The sequence below is a fragment of the Crocuta crocuta genome, unplaced genomic scaffold (genome assembly GCF_008692635.1).
Source record: "Crocuta crocuta isolate KB4526 unplaced genomic scaffold, BGI_CrCroc_1.0 scaffold266, whole genome shotgun sequence".
Lineage (NCBI taxonomy): Eukaryota > Metazoa > Chordata > Mammalia > Carnivora > Hyaenidae > Crocuta > Crocuta crocuta.
The window spans coordinates 3,554,592-3,576,277 of NW_027531005.1; the positions used below are offsets into that span (position 1 = coordinate 3,554,592).

Consider the following 21,686-nt stretch of genomic DNA (forward strand, 5'->3'; position numbering starts at 1 on the left):
CAACATCCATAAATTCCTATTTTTCAAATATACTTTATGCCAGGCTTTTCCCTTCTTCCATTAATCACCCATTAATTTCAACGTATGTCTCTTCTGGAGAGACTCACAGGAGCATACTAGGCACAGCGTGAGCGTGCAGACAAGACCTAGCAGTAAATGCCCTGATATATCCCTGACTTCAGTGCCTTTAGTTTAGGTATAAAACAATGAGTTGTAGTGGGAAGTACAACATGGAGTAGGGGGTACAGTAGATTCTCTGGCCTGTCCCTTGTTGATTTCAGCGTCTCTTTGGACAGCTGACCTTGACCTTCTAAGATAACACTGCATGTCTGGCAACTGCGCTCTCCAGGTTTGCAGTCCCATCTCTGCCCTTCTGCCACCAGCACTTAGTGACATTTTAGGGAGGAGAAGACCATCTCATGTCCTGCTCTCTTTTGTACAAGATTTCCCATTCCTGCCACATGACTGCTAGCTTTTGCGGTTTCTCAGCAAATAGATGATTGCCTTTTCCTCCTGCATCTCAGCAACCTCATGTTTTGTATTCTTCACGGTGGACTTTTTGCTTTAACCAGGAAATCTGTGTTTCTGCTTGATCATACCATGTCTTCAGGCACCATGCCCTCCATTCTTCCCTTCTTTCCTTTCTTTAAAGGACTGTTGAAAACTTCTTTTTTCACACAACCTTCCCTATTTATTACTTTCTGAGCACACGTTCACTCGTTACTATACTCGATGGGAATTCCTTCGCCTGCTTACAGAACATGTCCCTGTTGAAAGTGTTTGGCTTTCTGATCTGTATGTAAATTTCCATAGGAGTATTAGGAAGAAAAAGTTGATTAGTGACATCACTGCCTTTCTTTCTTTCACTTTTCTCTCTGGAGTTCCTTTCTGCCCCCTCTCTTAACTGCCTAAGCCTTCCCTACTCTTCAGGGCCCTACTGAAATTCTTTCATCCCATCTAAGACTTTGATTCCATCTAAGCCAGATGGGACCCTCCCCTTTCATATTTTTCCCTTTTTCCTGTTGCCAGTTGTGCCCTATAGAAGTAGCTCCTGTGGCATAAATGTCCCCCACTGCCACACACACACACACAGTCCCTGCTGTGTATGCAACATGCACCCAGAAAGGGATATTGAACTGACCTAACCCCACTGCCTCCATTTCTCTAACTGCCTGTTAACCTGTTGCTGAAATTGTTTCTCTCAATTGCTAGGGACCAAATGCCCTGGCCTTTTATCGGCCTTATTCTTGTTGACTGCCCACTCTCTCATGAAACTCTGGCCTCTCTGGCCTGGGACACTGGGCTCCACCGGCTATTCCCTCCAATTTCAGCTCTGTGGCCCTCCCACCCCTTTCCCAGTCACTTCCCCTGGGCCGCTGCTCCCGCAGTGCCCCGTGTCTTGCTCAGGGATTTCCCGTCTGCACGTACAGCCCTGCCCCGTGCTGAGCTCCAGCTCCACACCGTGGGTCGCAGTGGCTCCTTTCCAGCTGTGGTTCCTGACGCCCTTGAGCACTCTTTAAAGACTCAGGCCTAAACCCTGTGTGTTCCCCTCAGTCTTTGCTCCTCTTAAATCTGCATGTCTGGCCGGTTACCTCATCCTTCCATTCCTGCTTTCCAGGGGTGCCAGGCTTGCCTGTTTTATACCTGGGGACTGCTCTTCTGGCCTCCAGCCTAGACAGCTCCTTCTCTACCCATGTGGTTTATTCAGATCAGATCAGCCTCTCCACGGAGGCACCTTTGTAACTTCACTCCTTTATATGGACAGGCTGGTGGCTTGCCATCACCTGTGGAGTAGACTGTAAGCACGCTGTCTTTACTAGGAAGTCTGTCCAAGCCCCCACCCCTTCCTCTGCAGCACTGCCTCCAGCCTGAGTCCCCTAAACATGTCTGTCTGGCTCCTGAGCCTGAGCATCGGGGCTCACACACCCTCTCAAATGTCCCCTGTCTTCTTGCACTTCTTGCACCACCCTTCACTCAGGGGTCTTTTACCCCTTTTACCCCAGGCTATCCCCACCCCCCCCACCCCCCACCAACTGGGAGCAATTACCGTCTCCTGAGAACAGTGTGGCACCTACTGCTGTACTGTTTCCTTGGCACCCTTATTGCCTTGTGCTACCTATGACTTCTGCAAGCGTGTGTCTTTCACGGGTGTGTGTTTTTCTCCCTCCTTTTGTTTACGCACACCCTTTAGCACCCTCTTCACAGTGTGTACCTGGTGGCCACCAGTATGATACCCAAGTGGCTTTTTCTGCCTGGCTGCTCTGTGTCCCTGGAGATTTGCTGGCATGGCCTGTTGAACCCATTTAGGGATTTCCTATGTCCAGTGGCAGTGCTTAAGCATCCTCCCCTTCAGGGCATCACAGGAGGGGAAACCCAGCAACAGTCTAACCTCTGCCTCCTTCACACCTGCTATTCCCTCCACTCCTCATTTCTAGCCCCCTGACACTTAGAGGGCAAATCAGTAGGGATGGTTTTTTTCTTCACTTGTCACTAAAATAAACACATCTGCAATTCTTTCAGTTAAGAGAGCCAGACACATTCCTTCCTGAGTGTATCTGGTAGTTGGATCTTGCTTTCAAAATACAGTGGGAGAAGGAGCATCACCTCAAGTAACACAGCGCACCATGTCACTGGTGCGCTTACTGGTCTTATTAACCTGCTTGTCTTAGGATGTGCCACAGTCTGCACTGAGCTGTGTGACAGTTGTGAAATTTTTAAAATGAAGCTGTTCTTGATTTATCTTAGTATTAAAAGCTCACATGTGATCATAGCAGGGAAGAGGTGGGGATAGTGGAATGTATTTTTATGCTTAGGTGACTCAGATGGGATTTCACCAAACTTCTCACCGCCCAAGCATCCCCTCAGCCAAGGAGCCTAAGAAATCCATCCCAAAGGCTAATTCTTTTTGAAAAATTGAAAGTGCCTTAAAATAGGAGCTAAACATGAATGTGTATGTACAGCCATATTTCTGTACAGGCTGCTGGTACCATACTACTTAGTTGGAAGATTCTGTGATTCTGTGCTATTATAATGTATTTCACTGATGAAAATATTATAAGGCCTATGAAATCTATATTTCTCCAAATATGGAAGGATTATCTCTGGGAAGGTTGTATTTCAAAGAGGTAGTATTTCGTTACCTTTGCTTGGAAAGTCTTAGGTTGATTGCAGGTATACTCTGTCTTGCCAGGCCTGGTGGTGCCCTGCCCCTTGGCTGCACTGGGGATGGCCACACTGGCTATACCCAGTCCTTCCTCTTCTGAACTTGAGGACTCTACAGGAAGGATGGGTGATGAAAGGAAGTGTAATATTCCTTGCAGAATTTGCAGTGAAAGTTGTCTTGGAGAACAACTGCCACAGTTTGCTTCAGCCCCGTGGACTAGAATGTGCAGCCTCCCCTTTGCTTTGTCCTTTCCCATGGGCTGGTTGGGATGTTCAGTCAGACCCTGTGCTTTTTCTCTTCTGAAACTCATTTGTCCCATATGGTCTTCCCTTTCTCCACCATGGTTTCCCTGTAATCCTGGTGTGTTCTTTTGCTTCCTGGTACCTTTCTACTTTCCCCATCTTATCCCTGCTCCTCCTGTCTCACTCCTACCCCAAATTTGAGCATTGATCTCTAGGACCCAATTGTTCAGTTTGCTTCTCCTTGACCCTATCAAGTAATAAAGCAATAGAATGGTTACAAAGGCATTCTCAAGAAGAGAAGACAATGAAGGCTGAAGAGTAATTTCAGCGCCCGTTGAAAGTTACCACCAGAACTCTCATACTAAAATAGCAACTGGGAGCTTTTCTCAACATTTGTTTATTGCTGGCAGGTCTAAAACTCTTGCCTGGCCTCTGATTATTTCCTTCTGGATTCCCACTTGACTCAAAAAATTTATAAGCTCTCACTATACACAACTTCCACCTCTCCAAGCCAGGCCTTTGTTAGCAGATGTCATGAACACAAATACCAAGCTCTTCTCTGTGGAAAAGCAGAGGAGTTCAGAGGCTTGGAGTCACCAGGTTATGGGTATATTCATATCCCCAAATTCAAAGGAGGTCTCTCCTCTCCATCTATCTCTGTAGTCTAGATACACTGGACAGATCTTCCAGCAGGCTCGGAAGTTACTTCAAAGAAATCATAGTCTATTCTTGCTTCCTGTTCACTAGTGGTAGACGTCCTTATGTCTAAAACACTGTATGTTCCATTTTTGTCATATCCAAAACCAGATCTCTGGATTTGCTTAGCACTGTGTTTACAAATGTGTTACCTCTTGATCTCATTAGAAGACCTTGTGCATACTTTTGTCTCTCCCCACCCCCATGAGACCGTGAGCCATCTGAAGGCAAAGATTTTATCTTATTCGGCACCTATCATAGTGAATGGCATGTAATGAATGCTTAATAATATTTGTTTGTAGAGTAAAAGAATGGATGAAAGAATGATTGAATGAACCAGCCACACCTCATGTTTTCCATTCTTAGACCAATTTTAGTGAACACTTCAAAATAACAGGAAAAGGGAAATAGAAACCATTCATAAAGTCTGGGTCAGGGGGCAAAATAAGTTAACCTGTGCTGGCATTAGTTCAGTGTATTTTATATATATACACATAGTTAAAGTAAAAGAAATGCAAGGGTGATGAATTGTGTATGCTCAAGATTAACATTTTGTAAGTTTAATTAAACAGCTGTTTTATCAAGTCAGTTGAGAGTAAATGCCATGCTTTTCTTTAGTAGCATTCATAGTAGTACTCCTTATTAATACTAATACTTTACTTCACCTTGAAGCCTTATTAAGATATTTCAAATAAAAATAGTTTGGTGTATTAAGGTGGCCTTGGTCTCACTCACACATTGATGTATCCTTGGGAGATTCAGATTTAGCATTTGGCCCTGCATTCCATGGCTCATAGGTCTTTTGAAGGGACAAAGAGAATGCTTCTGCAGCTATTACAGTTCTCATAACCAAGGGCCGCTTCTGTGAGCTGTGATTCTGTGTTGTTACTGCTATATGCAGCAGGTGATGTTTCTCCTCAGGATACTTGTATAAACTGCTGCTGTCTCAGGCATTGTTAAAGTGCAAGGCTGCATGGTTAACCCACTAGAGTCCCTGTTTTTATTACAGCATTATTTAACATGGCATTTATTAAGCAATAACAATATTCCAAGCATTGTTAAGAAAGAAAGGGAGAGAGGGAAGGGATGGCTTATACTTTTCTAAATTAAGGCACTCAGACTAAAGTGCAATATGTTATCTATAGAATTTCACCTAAAGAGAGGAACTGTGTGAATCTGAGAAAACAACATCTCTTCAGAACATGGTGGTTCCAAAGAAAGTGTGACTGGAAGTTGATTTGGGGTCCTTCTACGTTGAATTAATGTTGGCATCATTTATGTTCTGTGTCCCTGTAATTAGTGCCTCATATTCCAGATATCTTTTCTGTAAGTAAGAAGTATTTTATCTTTTTAGACTTGTAAGTCTTGCTGCACATAGCCCTGATGTGTCAAGGGCACCATGATATGATAGAAAATTAAAATTAGCCAACTGATTGTTCTCTGCCTCATACCTGATGCCTGACTTCACAAATCTTTTCAACCAAATAAATAAGTATTTCTTGTCCAAGACATTATTACTCGAGAAATGTTCTGGAAAAGTTTTTTTACTAACAGTAAGTTGCCATTGGTCTCTCTAGATCACCAGATTTTAAGAAATTATTTATAAAACAAAAGGGTTCAGGCCCTTATTCTTTGGAGAGGCAGCAGAGGATGGCCCCATTTTTCTACATTCAGACCCTCATGGGGTGATTCTCTGTAGTAAGATTTCACTCAGCATATGGTAAAGTTGGCAAGATGCTCTGTAGTTCTCTCTCTGAAGAGTAGAGTAGAAGCAGCCTGCTCAGGAGAACAAAATGGGCCATCCAGGAGTCTGGTAACGTCAGAGTGTATTATTCTCCACTGAGCACCATGGGAAGACCAAGCAGCCAGCCTCCACCAGCTTTCATGTGGTCACATGGGAAGCTCCCACTCTCCTCCTAGGTTTGCCCTCATGTCCCCATCATTTCCAAGTAATCAATATTGCTGGATGAGGAAGAAAAATATATTGCAAAATTGGAAAGCTTTTTACTCACTTAAAATTCTGGTGTGGTTGTGCATATCTGCTTAGGGTTTATGAGGTCTGCTAGTCAAAGAACAGTAAACCTGTGTATGTAGAACATGGTATTATTTTATCTCGAATAGGTGACCACAGGTCCTATCTGTGTGTTCTTCCTGGTATCAGGCTTTTTACTTGGGATGCTAAAATTGGGGTAAGAGTGGCAAGATTTTCCCGTCTCCTTGCAGATAGATCACCTTTCTTCTATGGATCCAGATTACTGAGTTGTGATACTAACATCTTTCCCTAAAGGCAACCAAAAATTAAGTATTAAAATATGTTCAAATAGATATTGCTCTTTCAAGCCTTTGGGTGTATAGGATAGAATTCTGTACACTCTGTTGTAGCTCTAGCCAAGCTGGACTTTTCTTTAACAACACCCAGTTGAATCTGTTGGTTGTATGGTATGGGGCTCATTATGGGCAACCAGCTGCTGTCAGCTTGATTGGTTCATTGAACTAAGTGCTGGACCCAAGGTAGTCAAGGTCAGCAGTCCCTCTTCTGATAACAGTGGAGACCTCTTGGCATTATTTGTGTTGTAAGGATAGACATCATCATAGCTAATAATATTTATCATTTCAGGAACTAAATGTAAAAAAATTGTCTGCTTTTATTTTATTTTTTCAGATTTTATAGCAAAGTGTATATGGAGACAAATTGAAACAAGGAAAGCAGGCAACTTTGGGAGATGTTAGGCCTCTAAAGTGTGATTGTGGAAATTTGATTACAGCCCGGGTGGAAGCTTCATTATAAGAATGGAAACCTTAGAGTTGTCTTTCAGATTTTGCATTGTTAGAAAGAGGCTGTTTACATTTTTTTCTAAAAACTATTATTAGGATGTTGTAATTGAAGGTAAAATGAAAAATGAAAAAATCTAATAACACATTTGAGTTAATACTTTCTTCCTTGATATTGCATTTTATGATAGCTTTATTATAAATGATAAGTGGATTGTTTCATATTTTAGATTATTGGCAATGTACTTGATAGCTTTACTATTGTGTCATAAAAGCAGAAATCCTGACTCCTGGACTTAACATGTAATGAAATGTTTAATACAGAATAAAATTTGCGTTTTTGCATTAGGCCATAGGAATTAGAACTGAAGATTTGACTCCATGGCCGTGTTGTGTGCCTGCTTTTAATATGGTGGACACCATTTTATTAGACCACCAGATCCCATTAAGGATGCATTGTCGCAATCTGTTAAAAAAAAAAAAAAATCAATTCTTTTAGCACCAGACATTTCATACCCATCCATCTAGCCATCCATTCCTTCCCTTCTTTCCCTCCTTCTCTCTCTCTCCCTCTCCCCTACTTTCTGTACCTACTGGTTCAGATACAGGGAAAAGATCCTTTTTTGTGCACCTGCACTCATAATGAACGATTGCTATGTTCCTGAGAGCTTTAGGAATTTGTGGCTGCTGATTGTCGTTACATGACTTCTTTAGCCTCCTGGTAGAGAGTGGTATGAGAAGAGCTGTCTCCATATCTTCCTCCTTCTCTGAAGTTAGCTTATTATCCTTGCCATTTATATTAGCAGAACTAAAAAGATGGGTAAGTAGTTTCCTCGAAATGTAAAGCTCAGACCCACATCAAAGAAGTTTCTCAGACATGAAAGTAGAAGCAGGGCAGCAAAGCCTGCAGATAGCTCTAAAACAGGTGGCCAAGTGTCAGTGTGTCACAGATGAAGAGGAGAGCTGAATACCACTTATTTCAGCTTCATTTTTACCAAAATGTTTTTATTTGTCTTTGACCCTTAATTCAACTTACAAGAAATTATGCCCAGGAAATAATCAGAGACAAGAGTAGCATATCCATCGCTGTTACTTTAAGCACTGACAAATTAGGAATGGCCTAAATGTGTTTCTGTATTCTTTTCTGTCCCCCCACCCTCCGCAAAGTTTCTACAATGACCCTGTTAGTATAATGAAAAAATACTTGGATATATTTTCTTTTCTGCCTTTTAAATGAATATTAGCATTAAACATTAAAAAAATGATTACATTGGCTACAGAATGCCTACCAGGAGTGATTTTATTCTCTGTTCAAGTCTTTGGCTCTCCAGTTATGTTGCTGGATATGGTCATCAACCACCTTGCTCCTCAGGGCCACCGTGGGGTGGGGTAGGAAGGGCAAGGGCAGCTGCTGATACTTGAAGTGAGGGAGGAGGAAGGGAATAGAGAATGAAGAGTCCAGGAACGAAAAGGAAAGTGAAGAGAGAGGATGGGTATGAGGTGGGACTCCTCAAAATCCCCAGTCACTTCAAGTGACAAAAAAACTGGTTTTTTTAAACTTGTTTTTGATCAATATATATTTTCAAGTATCAACTGTATTCCACCAATTCCTTTTTACTAATGTTTCTGGGTTACTGCCCTATCTCTTCTTTATTAACGTTTCAAGTTCTCCAAATTTGTATTTCATCTTTCTCTTAACATTTGTTGTTCACCATTTCTTTTTTTAAATCTTATTTCCTACAATGAAATTAAATTGTTTAAATGTCTCCTGCAGCCAAGATTTAATTTTCCTTCTTAGGTATCTTGAAATTCTGCCCTTTTGTTATTTTTGCCTACTAGTGACTTTTTCCATCAGCAGGAAGGAAAGCAGTCAATGAAAATCAATCGCTGACTCAATGGCTATATGGAGGGTTGACCATAATGCATATTGGAAATGCCTTTAAACCTTTTCCTGAATGGAAGGTGCCATGGCTTGTGTTTTATGGCCTTCTAATGGTGGACGGTAATCTCATTTTGCATTTTCCCAAAGTGAAAACAGTACATTAGAGCAGTATAACAAGCAGTGCAGATCAATATGGAGGCAGAGCTTTGCCCTCACAGATGAATCCAGGAAAAATGTACCAGAGTCTCCTCCAGGAAGTGGGAGACAATTATGCTGATTTCCACATCTCTTTCTCCCACTCTACTATCTAATCGTCAATACACGCTGAAATGTATACAAAAAGAATTTCAGAAGGGGTGTGTGTGTGTGTGTGTGTGTGTGTGTGTGTGTGTGTGTGTGTACGTATACATGTGTGCGCACACATATGCATATACAGGCCTACCGGACCNATCAATACACGCTGAAATGTATACAAAAAGAATTTCAGGAGGGGTGTGTGTGTGTGTGTGTGTGTGTGTGTGTGTGTGTGTGTGTGTACATATACATGTGTGCGCACACATATGCATATACAGGCCTACCGGACCACCAGACAAGAAATCACAGGCCCTGGAAGTGAACAGTATTGATTTGTGGTGATAAAAGTATGTTTTGACACATTTCAAATCATAAATAACTCATGGACATTAACTCGCATGACTAATAGCTCAACTCAGTAAACATTTATATACAACTTAAAATACCTCTTTCTAACAAGTTCATAGTATTGAATGAATTATTCCATCGCAAATAGTTTTTTTAAAAGAAAAAAAAACCTACACACCATCTTGTTTATGATGTGCAATATGGAAGCTCATGCTTTACAATCTTTTTCTGTATGTTAATGGGTAGAGCTGAATATACAATTAGGATTATTCTAGTCTTCTTTCCCTTTCACGCTTCCCCTGCTTTTAAATCTAAGATATATTAGAAGAATGATGGTCCTCAACACTAAGATAGAATATGTCTTTTTTCCCATGAACTATTATAGACATTAGTCATATATTTGCTAGGTTCAGCTGGTCTAATGTTTAATTATATTTTATTCAGTACTTATCCAGATGTGTGTCTTGCTATAATCAGTCAGTTCATGGTATCTTCTGCTCTTTGAAGCACATCCTTTTAGATGATCATGTTCATGGTAGGGGATTAAGGAAATCCGTGTCCAAAAAAAATTCATAGACATGTGAACTTCAGAATCTTAAAAGAGAATAGAAACTCCAGGGATTGGATTTAAATTCTGTTCTTAGGTATTTGGCAGAGCAGGAAGGTAATGAATGAAAAAGTAAAAACAATGTTATGTAAAATTTGTGGGATTATTTTTTTCCTGTGTGTCTACTTTCTTTAGAAGGTGGTAAGAAGTAAATTCCCTCAGGAATTCACGTTACCCTCAGTAACGTGGTTTGCATGTCAGTTTTCTGTTCTAGCAAAATCTGTGTTAGCTTAGTGTGTTGGATAAAAGTAATGAGACAAATTGTCACCTAAGGGTTTCCTTATTGATGGAAAAGTATTTGCCCTCGATTCTCTAGGGTTTTTGTTTTTTTTTTAAGAACCCATTTAATTTAAAATAATGCTATTTCAAGCTTACTAAGGAAATAAAAATTTAAATTTCAAAAAAAGAACTGAGATGAAAGACTGGAAGCCTTTGGTACTAAACAAAACGAATTTGAAAAAATATAAATTCCTAGATTAAAAGTGATAATATTATATATTTAGCCCTTATAATTCAAGTTCCTCTGTGATCCAAACCAGGATATTTTACTTTCATTTGTATAATTCATCCGGTTTATTTTGTTATCCTTTTTCAAGTGTATATTTTAAGATTTTTGGAGGCATTTTTTAGTACTCCATATTCACTGAAAGTAAAGATTTGTAAGTATAATTAGTAAATTTTAGCCTAGAAAATTTAAAAAAAGGTTTATTTTTCTCTACCCATTTGTATTCTTAGCAATTTATTGCATGACTGCTAAAAGAGGTATCCATATCAATAGCTGAGGTCACAAAGAAAATAAGACAGTCCTTACTTCTTGGAATTTGCCTCCTGGTAGATGTAGGCTAGTAAATGACACCAGACTACAGTATAATCAGTGTTAAGTGGAAGGTGAAGTAAGCGGTAGAAGCAACCAGTACGGGGTCAGTGGGGTCGCCAAAAAGGGAGTGGTAGACTCCAGCCTGGATGGAGAGCTAGGGAAGCTGTCCAGAGGATACACTTCAATGCTTAGCTCAAGTATTGAAAGATGAGTTAGTATTTTCCAGGTATATAGGATGGGTGGGAGTTTGGGTACAGAACATGTCCAAAATCAAGAGCAGCATGACTAAGGACATGAAGGGGCATGTATGGATCAAACCCTAAAAATGGTTTGATCAGGCTGCAGCAATCTGAGGAATGAAGGCTAAAGTGCAGGCGGAAACCTGATCCAGAAGGACTTGCCTGTTGACCTTGCATTTTATTCAAAAAGCAGTAGAGAGAGATATGGTCTCAGATTTATATATTAGAAGGAACCTTCTGGAAGGCAGTAATAGAGGGTCGAAAGCTAAGAGACAGACTGGCTTGAATCCAGGATATAAGTGATTACAAATTAATGTGGTGACAGTGAATACAGAGAAAGAGGACTAGACTGCAGGGTCTTGAACTTTGAGACTGACTAGATACGGGCGTGGAAGAGAGAAGTTAGGGCCCTCGTGTTTCTGATTCAGCCGACTGGGCTGAAGAGTATTGATTCCATTCACCTGGTTTAGGTATGGGTTTGGGTGGGAATGTTAGTGTCCAGAGTGGCTCGTGGTGGTATCAATTATTGGAGCTAATTTCATAGAAATCATTTACCTTATATGTATTTTTATCATGGGAACAATTTTGGTATCTTTTTTTAAGGGTGGAAGAAAATTATTTCTCAAACTTTCCTTCTACATTTGCAACATTTATATCTTACTTAATGTTTTATATACTCTTTAGCCTTGATCTTTATTCTAATAGCATTTGAAGAGCATTTGCCTCACGGGTTTCTGTTTTTGTTTTCAGGCGGTATGAGTTTCATCCTGTCTGTGCTGATCTACAAGCCAAAATTCTTCAGTGTTACCGCCAGAATACCCAGCAGACCCTCAGCTGCTCTGATCTGGCCAACCAGTACATGCGCTGTGTCAATCAGGCCAAACAGGTAGGTGTGCAGGCCAAGCTAACTGGGGCAGCGGAAGGAAGCAAGCCCAGCATTGTGGGGCAGTGGTAAGGACTGAATGGGCTAATGTGTGTGGAAAAGCTTCTTACACCAAACTAGTCCTCACCATCAAGATATGCTCTAACCAGTGCATTAGGTACTAATGAACTTCCATCCAGGTGGTTGTGGGAAGAGTATTTAACTCATTTATTTGTATTTAACTCATTTATTTGTAGGAAAGAAAAAGAGTCTTACTAAAATAATACTTTTTCCAGTTGCTTTAACTTTTGCCCTCCACTGTATGTTAATTGTGTCCACAAGGTCATTGCCCCATATTTCTGGGCCAATACTCAAAGACAACAAAGAGGAAAGATACAAGTTAAGGGACCAGCCACTTTGAGTCTAGAAGCAGCAAGTAGTCGTGCAGAGAAACACAAAACACGAAGGACCGACCAAAGAAAACCTAAAAACACAAAACGCTCTTTCAAGCCCTGTTCAATCTTCTACCAGTTGGTAGAGCCCACTGGATTGGGCAGGGAAAGAGAGGCCAGAGATAGGATTTAGGCAACACCTTCCATTTCTTTTATGTTCCTGCAGCCATACTCTTCTCTTGACCCCTCCTTCCAGAATAATATGATATTCACAGTACATGTGTTTTCTCTAATTCATGTGCTTTACAGAGCTAATGATAAACACTGAAGCCAATTATCAATTCCAGCAGGTCACATAATTGCCCATCATTTAACTGGTATATTGTTCTGACAGACAGAAATTGTTAGAAACCTTGATTCTTTCTGCTGACAAATTCCCTAGAGTTGACCTTGTGACCTGTCTAAATCTAGTGTTTGAGTTACACAGCATGCCTTTCTGCAGTCTGATTTGCTGTAGTTATAATAATGCCACTTAATGTAAATTTCTAACACTCTGTAAATATATGATATTTATGGGAGGGTTGGTATTATCTGGGTAGCTGGAAAATAACATCAACACAAGTGGAAGAAAATACAGTCAAGATTTATTAAAAGCCTCTGTTTTCTTTAAAAGCCTAGTGGCTGAGGCTTTTCCTGTTTCTTGCTTGAAGCACCACCCGTGTGGCTCCTGGTAGGGTTGCCAGCAGTTCTTTTCTTTAAAGGTCTTTGGTAGAGGTAATGTTGCTAATGTTAAGTTAGTACATTTCATTTGTCAAAAACAGCTTTCTGATGTGCTCTTAACTAACCCCAACCTTCACTACTAATACTACATGGAACCTGCAGGCTTGACTCAAGGATTTTTCCAACTTGATGTTAGTGCCATATTAAGGTGGAGGTGGTGGTCAGTGCAAAGAATGGCTGTGACAAAAGTGTATGTCTCTACCCTGGCATCCAGCAAGCACGCCTGTTTGCGCAGTGCAATTTGTAATGATACTGAAGTGACGACTTTAAGGGTGTATCGAGTTTCCACTCCATCATGCCCGTCTGGGGTGTGTTGAATTGTCTGCACCTGGCCCCATGCCATCAATGGCATCTATTTATGGAATAAAACACTTTGGGAAAACATCAAATATGCCACACAGTACTGTAGGGAGTTCAGATTGGGCAGATCTGGGTTTGTGTCCAAGCTTTGTCTTTTACTAACCCTGTGACCTTGGGCATTGATTTTTCTCATCTCTGAACTGGGGTGATGTTATACCCAGTGTTGTGAAGATTACATTTATATGAAGTATTCAATAAATCTTTTTTTTTTCTTTCCTCAGTTGTATTATTGTGTGTTGAAACCACTAAACAGATCATTTCAAAGCACCAGATTATTACTGGTGATTCCAAAAGAGACCCCCTCTGCCCCCAGTCTGCAATATAATTTAATATCCTTTTCAGCAGGTATGTTTTGAGGTACATGTTGTTTTCACAGCTCTTATATTCAAATGTTAGGAATTGTATCCCAGGTAATAATAAAAAATAAAAATATACTAATAAAAAGATAGCTGTCCATAAGATATTTTTATCCTAAGATGGGCACTACTGTGATGGACAAGAAATAAGAAGCAATGATACCTTGTATTTCTGTAGTACTTTGGCTTCCAAGGTGATTTCATATCCATTCTCTTGTTTTTATGACAACAAGAGATGTAAAGAGACAGTTTTATTTTCACTGTTTTACAGTTGAAAGAATCGAAACCCAGGGACGCTGTGACTGTAAATATAACAACTAGACCAAGATAATACCTTGCCATAAAAACAAAAAATTTAAAAATGGTGTTTGGTTTTTGAGTTTGAGTTGGGTGTGAGAAAGGACATCCATTATCCACTAATGCAGAAATAAGGCAATGAGAGAAAAGGTGACCAGTAATTATAAAGTGAAGACAAGAAAACAGGAAAAACAAGTAGTAATAGAGACTGAAGGTAACAAAGAGTGGGATTATAAAGGCCACGAGCAAAGGTACAGCTCAGCAATGCCCATCTTTAGACCACACCCAAATGGCCACGGGGCATTGATCATGAGTATTTCATGAGCACTTTTCCTCTGATACCATGTTTCCCTTTCTCTCAATGTGAATTTAGTCTAACCTTGTGACCCCGACTCTGCCCATTGTTAGAAGGGGCTTCAGTATAGTGCCCCCAGTGTCAATTGTAGCGGAATTTGACTGGTCAGCTCCCCTTCTTATGTTTCTTTGTTAAATCCAAAGAACAAGCTAGCCATGCTAATGTGGCAAATGGTCAACGTGACAACAACCCATTAGGTTGCATTGTCCATTTCCGGCGTAGTGTAAGAGTTTTGCCCCTTGGAATAATTCCAACAGCCAAATCTACTCCATTTTTAAATGACTCAAAAGATTGGGCTGTCACTGGATCCCTTGAGACATTGTTCTATAGACTAATAGATTTTACTGAATGGAAAATTTCCGGATATTCCTTGGCCTTACTTTTCCTTTCTTCATCTACTAACTCACATCAGTCTTTCTTTAGCTATTCTTAAACAATTCCTCATGGGTTGATATGAGACATTTGGACTCTAATTTCCAGTATATTAAGTTACATGTTCTTCATAAGGGTAAAGAGATAATAAATTGCTATCATTATTATTTCCAAGACTTAAAAGCTACCGGCCAGCTATATGAGGTACAGCTTTTATAAAGGTAGGAGGACATCGATTGATAGACTCCTGTATCTTTTATTTCTCATACCTGCTTAGCTTTGGAGCTCTCTTTAAACTCTCCAAGATTGAATGACCTATTCTTACCATTAAAACCTGATTTCTATTCAGTCTTGGTTCACCTACCTTACAGGAAGCTACAGAAGATGGGGGAGATATGGGGAGCCAGTGATATTTGCCTCTAGTGGACCAAAATGTACCCAAGTTCCCTTTATCAAAAGGTGGAGGGAGGGTATAGAAAGATCCCCTCTCATATCTGCATTGCTATGTTGCCTGGGATCCCCCACCACCTTGCTTTTTTCTTGCAACATCTGGCTGCTTGAGCGGTAGCATTCTTAGGGGGCAGTTCAGAGCATTCCAAGTGTTTTCCCAGCCCTGCTGCTGACAGAATGGTATAGAAGCTGGCTGGCCTCTGGGTGAACATTCTGTATTCACTGGAAGGCGGGGTTTATGGAAAATACTAGCTAATCTAGTAGCTAACTAGCTAATCTAGTCGTGGTGACCTGAGCTTCAGTTTCTTCTTTGGTAAATTATGGGTTTGAACCAGACGGCCCATGAGGGCCTTCTAACTGTGACACAGTGGCACTTCCATGCATGAGAGCAAGAGGTCACATGCCCAGGAATACACATTTAGGAGCACATTTCAATCAAGAGACCTGTTGTTGGGTCCAGGCAGCACCCTGGCTTTGGGGACCTCCAGCATTTGTGCCTCTGCCTGTTAGATCAATAAATCTAAATTAGATTTATTTGTCTGTCAGCCTTAAACTTTTATTCCTCAGGAGCAGCTGCCCTTCTGATTGGTCTGCATGTTGCCTGGCCTCCCGCAGCCATATACCCTTTCCTTGAAGCCCATACTCCTGGCAACCCCAGGGAAGCCAGGGTGGCAGAGTGAATTAGGAGGGGTAAAAACAGTTTCTCGAAGGCAGTATACTGAAAAACATCTATCTCAGCGTAGCCTGCCAGATGATAAGCTCCATTAGAAAATGCAGGCTCTCTCCCTCTAGCCGGCCCTAGGCTCCCCTGTGCAGTGGCTTTCACCCTATCCACCATGGATCATGGGTGGTAAGTGAGTGTGGAGACAGAGCCAGGAAGTCAGGTCAGAAGAACTGAGGAAAGACGGGGACTGAAAGCAAGGGCCGACCCAGGAGATGCCAAGGGACAGAGGTTAATGTAGAGCCTGGAGTCAGATGATGGAGACCAATCAGAAGGTAAACCATAGCAGAAGTTTAAGTCAACAAGTGGGCAGTGGGTCCTTCCTTAGCCAAGTAAGCAGCTTAGTTGAAGGAAGGATCGAAATGAGGACATCTTGTAAGTGAGGCAGTTCCCACCTTAGGCCTGTGCTCCTGCAGGCATCATTGGGGAGGTCAGAGAGTCAACCCGCTGTAGGGGCAGCATGAGGTCAAGACCCTGATAAATGAGGCTAGGTCTTAATATGAAGTGTCTTAACCCTAATGCTAATGCACCCAGTTCTTCATTTCTAAAATGCAAATGACACCTCCAATTATGGTCTGCCTCCAAAATATGAAACTTTTAAGATCAGTGCATATGGAGGAATTTTTCATGGCAGGAAGTGTCAGCCTTCTTTTAATAATTTTTCTTTCTTTCTTTTTGATTTACATATATTTTTAAGTTTATTTTGAGAGAGAGAGAGCGTGCGTGCGAGCAAAAAGGGGAGAGGCAGAGAGAGAGAGAAAAGAGTCAGATACTTAATGACTGAGCCACCCAGGCGCCTCAGAAGTGTCAGCCTTCTTAAGGACATTGTATTTTATCTCCCCTGAAGAGGGAGGGTTTACCTTAGACCAGGGCTCAAATACTTCCCTGTTATTGGAGTATGAAGAAGGCCTGAAAACATACTAGTTACTATTGCTTTAGAAATCAGAGTTCTTGAAAGAAAACCCCATCCTAGAGCAAGCTGTATTCTATCATTGTTTTTTGATAAACTGTAAATTACATCCAAATGACCTAATAGAGCTAGACAGCCCTTAGTGATCATGTGATCTAATCCCATCTTTTCACTTGGGAAGAATGTGCACTCAGAGTTTCAGTGATCATCTGTGTATGGGGCAAGGTCCAGACCAGTATAGCCCATTCCTGATGCCAAACCCAGTGTGCTGTTTTCTGTAACATTAGATGCCAAACATGGGGAAACATCAGAATCAGCTGGGGTGTATATTTGAAATACACACGCCTGGCCCCATCCCTAGAGATTATGGTTCAGAAGGTCTGAGGTTGGACCTGGACATCTGAGGTTTGAACAAATTTCCCAGGTAACTCTGTGCACAGCAGTTTGACAGACAGCTCTAGAGCCCTCTAAACTGCATTAGAGGCCTTTGACCTTCAGAGGTCCTGCTAATAATAATAAGTCTTTGTTTTCCCTCTTTTGAGAGTTGAGGAACTGCCACTTCCTGTCATTGCCTGTTGGGTCTGAGCCATCTGGCCAAGGTCTAGTCAGACCAACCCTGGGAACGAGTTCCTGGTTCAGCCTCAGGAACAAATTGGAAGAGGTCTTGGACAGAGGGCAGGAGCCTCTTAAAATGAAGTTATTTTCTCCCCTCCTGTTGTCTCCTTTGAAACTGTAGGTAGCCCTGGGTGAGGCGCTGGCGGAAGGGAGGAAAGAGGCCCTGAACAGGCAACACAGTCCCCTGACCAGCTCACAGTGGTGTCCTCTCTGGCTCTGCTGCTTCAGTCACCCTGCTCCTCTCTCCTGACCCACAGCAGGGGCCCCTCTCCTGATGCGGTTCTTCTCGTGTCCACAGAGGCCCACCTTTGGGAGCACAAAGATAAATCAAAAAGGTCCGTTCCCTGGGAAGACCTATGGGAGCATGATTTTATTGTGTTTGAAGGCTTCTTTATCATCATCACCTAATGACATTTATTAATCGCCCCGCTGGGCTGCTCATATTCAGGATGACACATGGGTGTTCCACCATAGATTTCCCATCCTTCGGTAGGGCGGCCCTTTGGATTTAGCATCAAAGCAAAATAAATTCCAAACTTTAAATGTGTTAACCCAGTCCCTTCTCTCATAGAAACCCTTTTCAAAACAACTTTCTCAGAGTAATAGTTGCTTTACGATGTTTTCTTTTTTTTTGACCTGGGTTTAATAGAAGAAATATTACCATGGTAATAGACTCCTTTTTCTTAATAGGCATTTCTTTTCTAGTGCCTGTCCTTCAAGAGCTAGAGCTGCAGTATGTTAGTGTTTTGTCTGTTATTGCAGCAAGTTGTGTAAACAGTTAATTACCTGTAACTTAATTTGCATATCACACAGAGCATTTGTCATGGAAGGAATGAAACCAGATCCAGGCATAAAACACAGGAGGATAAAGAACAGCCCTTGCTGGTCGGGGACAGAGAGTGAGAACACAGTAAGTTAGCTAATCAGATTTTCAGGTGGTCAGGAGTGTGCTGGGTGCACAGGCAAAGCTCTCTTTGTGCTCCTTATAAATTAAATGTATTGATTACTTTTACCTCTATCTCAGAGTCTCCTCACTGTGTCTTCACCGCCCTCTTGTCTTTTACTTCCCACTTTTCATGTCCCTCCTTGGTGAAAACTCAGGTATACCCAGACATATTACCATTTTGGTTCTCCCCTGTAAGCCCTTCCTGCTTTTTTTAAATCCAGGTTTATGGGGGCTTTTAAAATCTTCGTAAGGTGCTGGGTAAGCTCAAGAGACAAGCAATCTGAATGGTATCTTTAAATCCCTCCCCCCCACACACATACAACTATTTTTATTCTCTTCATGAGGATTGTTTAGCAATCCACGTTTGCCATAATCCTCCTTAATATTGAGACATCCAGTAGCTGACACACAGCTATGATAGTCAACCCCTTCAAGAAAGCTAGGATTCAAAAGGCAGTTGATAAGATTACTGTGTAACAAAAATATTTGAGGAAAACAGTTAAGATCATATTAATAAATGGAAATGACAAGCAATCTCTGGTCTCCAGGGGCACTTCTCTTGTTTGACAGTGTGAGCCGCCAGTTGTTCCTTCCTTGGTGGCTGGAATCAGAAAAAGACTTGGGGAAAGAGCAGTATTGATGCCTGAGCTGTTCCCTCCTTTTGGTAATTCACCCAGCTGTTGATAAAAGGGGTTTCTGCAGGCCCATATATGTGAATGATGAGCAAATGCAAGGAATTTCTTTCTCCACATTAAGATGAAGTGTTAGCAGTTCCTTAAATGAAGGAAGCAATTTTTTATAACTTGCAAATCTTCTCCCTGATTCTTCGGGGAATTTCCTATGTTAATTTATGCAGTGTTAAATTTATGCAGTGTTGAAATTCAGCCCTACAGCAGCTACTTACAGAACTGATGCAGAGATTGTGGGAGAACCTATAAGGTGACACTAAATGACACAGACCTTTCCAGGCCTCGGGATCCCTACAGCCAAAGGTCCTCGGGCCTGGGTTTTGAGCAGGTTTTATTGCATAGTTGCGATACAGTAATAACAGAGTGTTTTGCCAATCTAGTTTTTAAAAAACTTCAACTTGACATTGCATTTACTGATGTCTCTGACCGAAGTGAGGAGGTTCTGTACCAACCTCTGCCACTCTTTGTGGTAACCAAGTGCAGTTCACAGCCTGTTTGTAGACCAGCCCCAGACCTTCCCTGGTTGTTGTGTCTTCAAGGAGCCAACCGTGAATTAGCTGAACTGCTGTGCTGTCTTTGAAAATTAGATTTTTAATACATGTGGTAGGCTATTCTGTGAATGTGGTGATTTCTCTGTGTTTTGTATTTACTCCAAAGTTTTCCTGTCTTTTTGTTAGACTGGCCCGCTGATCCTCAAACCAGCCATGGTCTTGCTGGTCTCTCTTAAATTTAAGAGAATCTGACATTCTTAGCATTACATAATCTGGCTGAAAAATTACCCTTATATATTTGGTTGGGGTTGTGAGAAGAATAGTAAGATTCCCTAGACTCTGGAAAAATGCTTTAACTATTGCTTTAATTATATTATGGTCATTGTTGATTATTTTGCAACATTTGAAAAGAGTAACACATTGTCATATAGTTATCGTAACCATAAGATCTAAACTACAGAATGAGGCACAGCCATGTAATCCTCACTGGGAAGATAATTGCTTAAAGTTCCCATCGGTATGTTGAAGAAAGTAGTGAGTGTATAACTCCCAAAATGCAAAATGGCCTCACTCACAAAGTGGTAATTTTCTTTAGTAACTAAATGCCTTTAGATGGGCTCGGTATAAATCTGTTTTACACTGTCTTCTGCTCTGTATTAACGTATGATGATGTGGTGAGGTGTCTGTAGATCCGGAATCCATGGCTTCCTGTCTAAGTAGTTGGACACGCTGTTGTCTCACACAGATCAAGCCGCAAGTGGGTGAGGATAAATGAGATGCTGTGATACTGGGACATTGTCTGGTCTGACTCTTACATTGTGGGTGCTCAATTTTTTATTTTTCTGACAGATACAGAGCTTATGTAAATGCTGGGTTTGAGAGAAAACTCACGTTGAGGTGCTTGTTTATAAGACGGGTCTGCTGAGCAGCCTTTTGCTTTATCTGCTTTGTCTTTCCTGTTTTCTCTAGATGCATCTGGCTTTTCTAATTTACTTCCTTCTTGAATGTATCGTTTTTGTGACCATTTCTATGTGTTCTGTCTAAACCAGTTTGCCTGCTTTTATATCTGTTCTTTTGTGTTCTGTGGACATATTCTTCTTAGAAACCTATAATCGTGGATGAGTTAGGATAATCCTTAGGATAATCTATCCATCCTGTGCTTTTGTGACCCAACATGCTCTCTTATTTGTCCTTCCACTCTTTCTGTTCTCTTTTATTTCAATTGTTATTCTTCATGTTTGGCCTTAAATCTTTATCTCTACAGACTGTTGACATTTCTTTTCAAGTTTGCAACTTCCTTCTAGACATTTCTATCTGGGTTTTTTTTATAAACCCCAAATTTAAGTCACTTTTCCTCATTCCCAAACTGGCTCCTCCTTCTGTTTTCTCTTTCTGTTGGTGACACCACCATTGCCCCTGTCACTGAGGATCACCATACCTTCTGTGTCATCACCTCTCTTTTTCTTCCCCTTTTTATGGTCCTATCCATTTCTCATCTCCACCCTTGCTTGATTCCTAATCTGCCTCCGCCCTGGTCTTCTTCACTCCAGACTCTCATCTCTTGGATCCATTAGGCCACGGACATCAGGGGAACCTTCCTAAATGGCATTTTCCTATTTAAAGACATGTTGGATTCCCAGTTTTTCCCAGAGGCCAACAGGAAATATCTTGGCCAGGGTTTTCCTCTAGCTCTGCTGGTCTCTNCTGACCACTCCAGCTCTAGAGAGTTCTCTTCTTCTGAATGAGGCAGAACCACTCACTTCTCTTTTAAACTGTTACCTTCTCTGGAAGGATACCCAAGAAACTGGGAAACAGGAGGGAGGCAAAAATTACTTTTTCCTCTATATTCTTTTGTCTTGAATAAATACTTGAATCTTGAATTTTATAGTGTGTGTATGTATTACTTATTCAATAAGCTTAAGTTTTAGCATGTATTTAGCAAGTATATATTTTTTTTAAATAGCCAATTATTACATTATATTACACCTTAATTTTCTGTGGGCATGTCTATTGGTTTCCCCATAACAGCT

General features: G+C 41.1%; 1 protein-coding gene across 3 annotated transcripts in view; it reads left to right on the plus strand.

The window, feature by feature from the left end:
• CHCHD3 (coiled-coil-helix-coiled-coil-helix domain containing 3) overlaps positions 1 to 21,686 on the plus strand; it is a 269,412-nt gene that overhangs the window by 246,656 nt on the left and 1,070 nt on the right. For 2 of the 3 annotated variants that reach the window (XM_077770788.1, XM_077770790.1), the window contains 2 exons: positions 11,811 to 11,946; positions 18,344 to 18,440. In XM_077770788.1, coding sequence (XP_077626914.1) covers positions 11,811 to 11,946; positions 18,344 to 18,433 — 226 coding nt within the window. In that variant the 3' untranslated portion in view covers positions 18,434 to 18,440. The remainder of the gene's footprint in view (positions 1 to 11,810; positions 11,947 to 18,343; positions 18,441 to 21,686) is intronic. The other variant, XM_077770791.1, reaches the window with a different exon arrangement.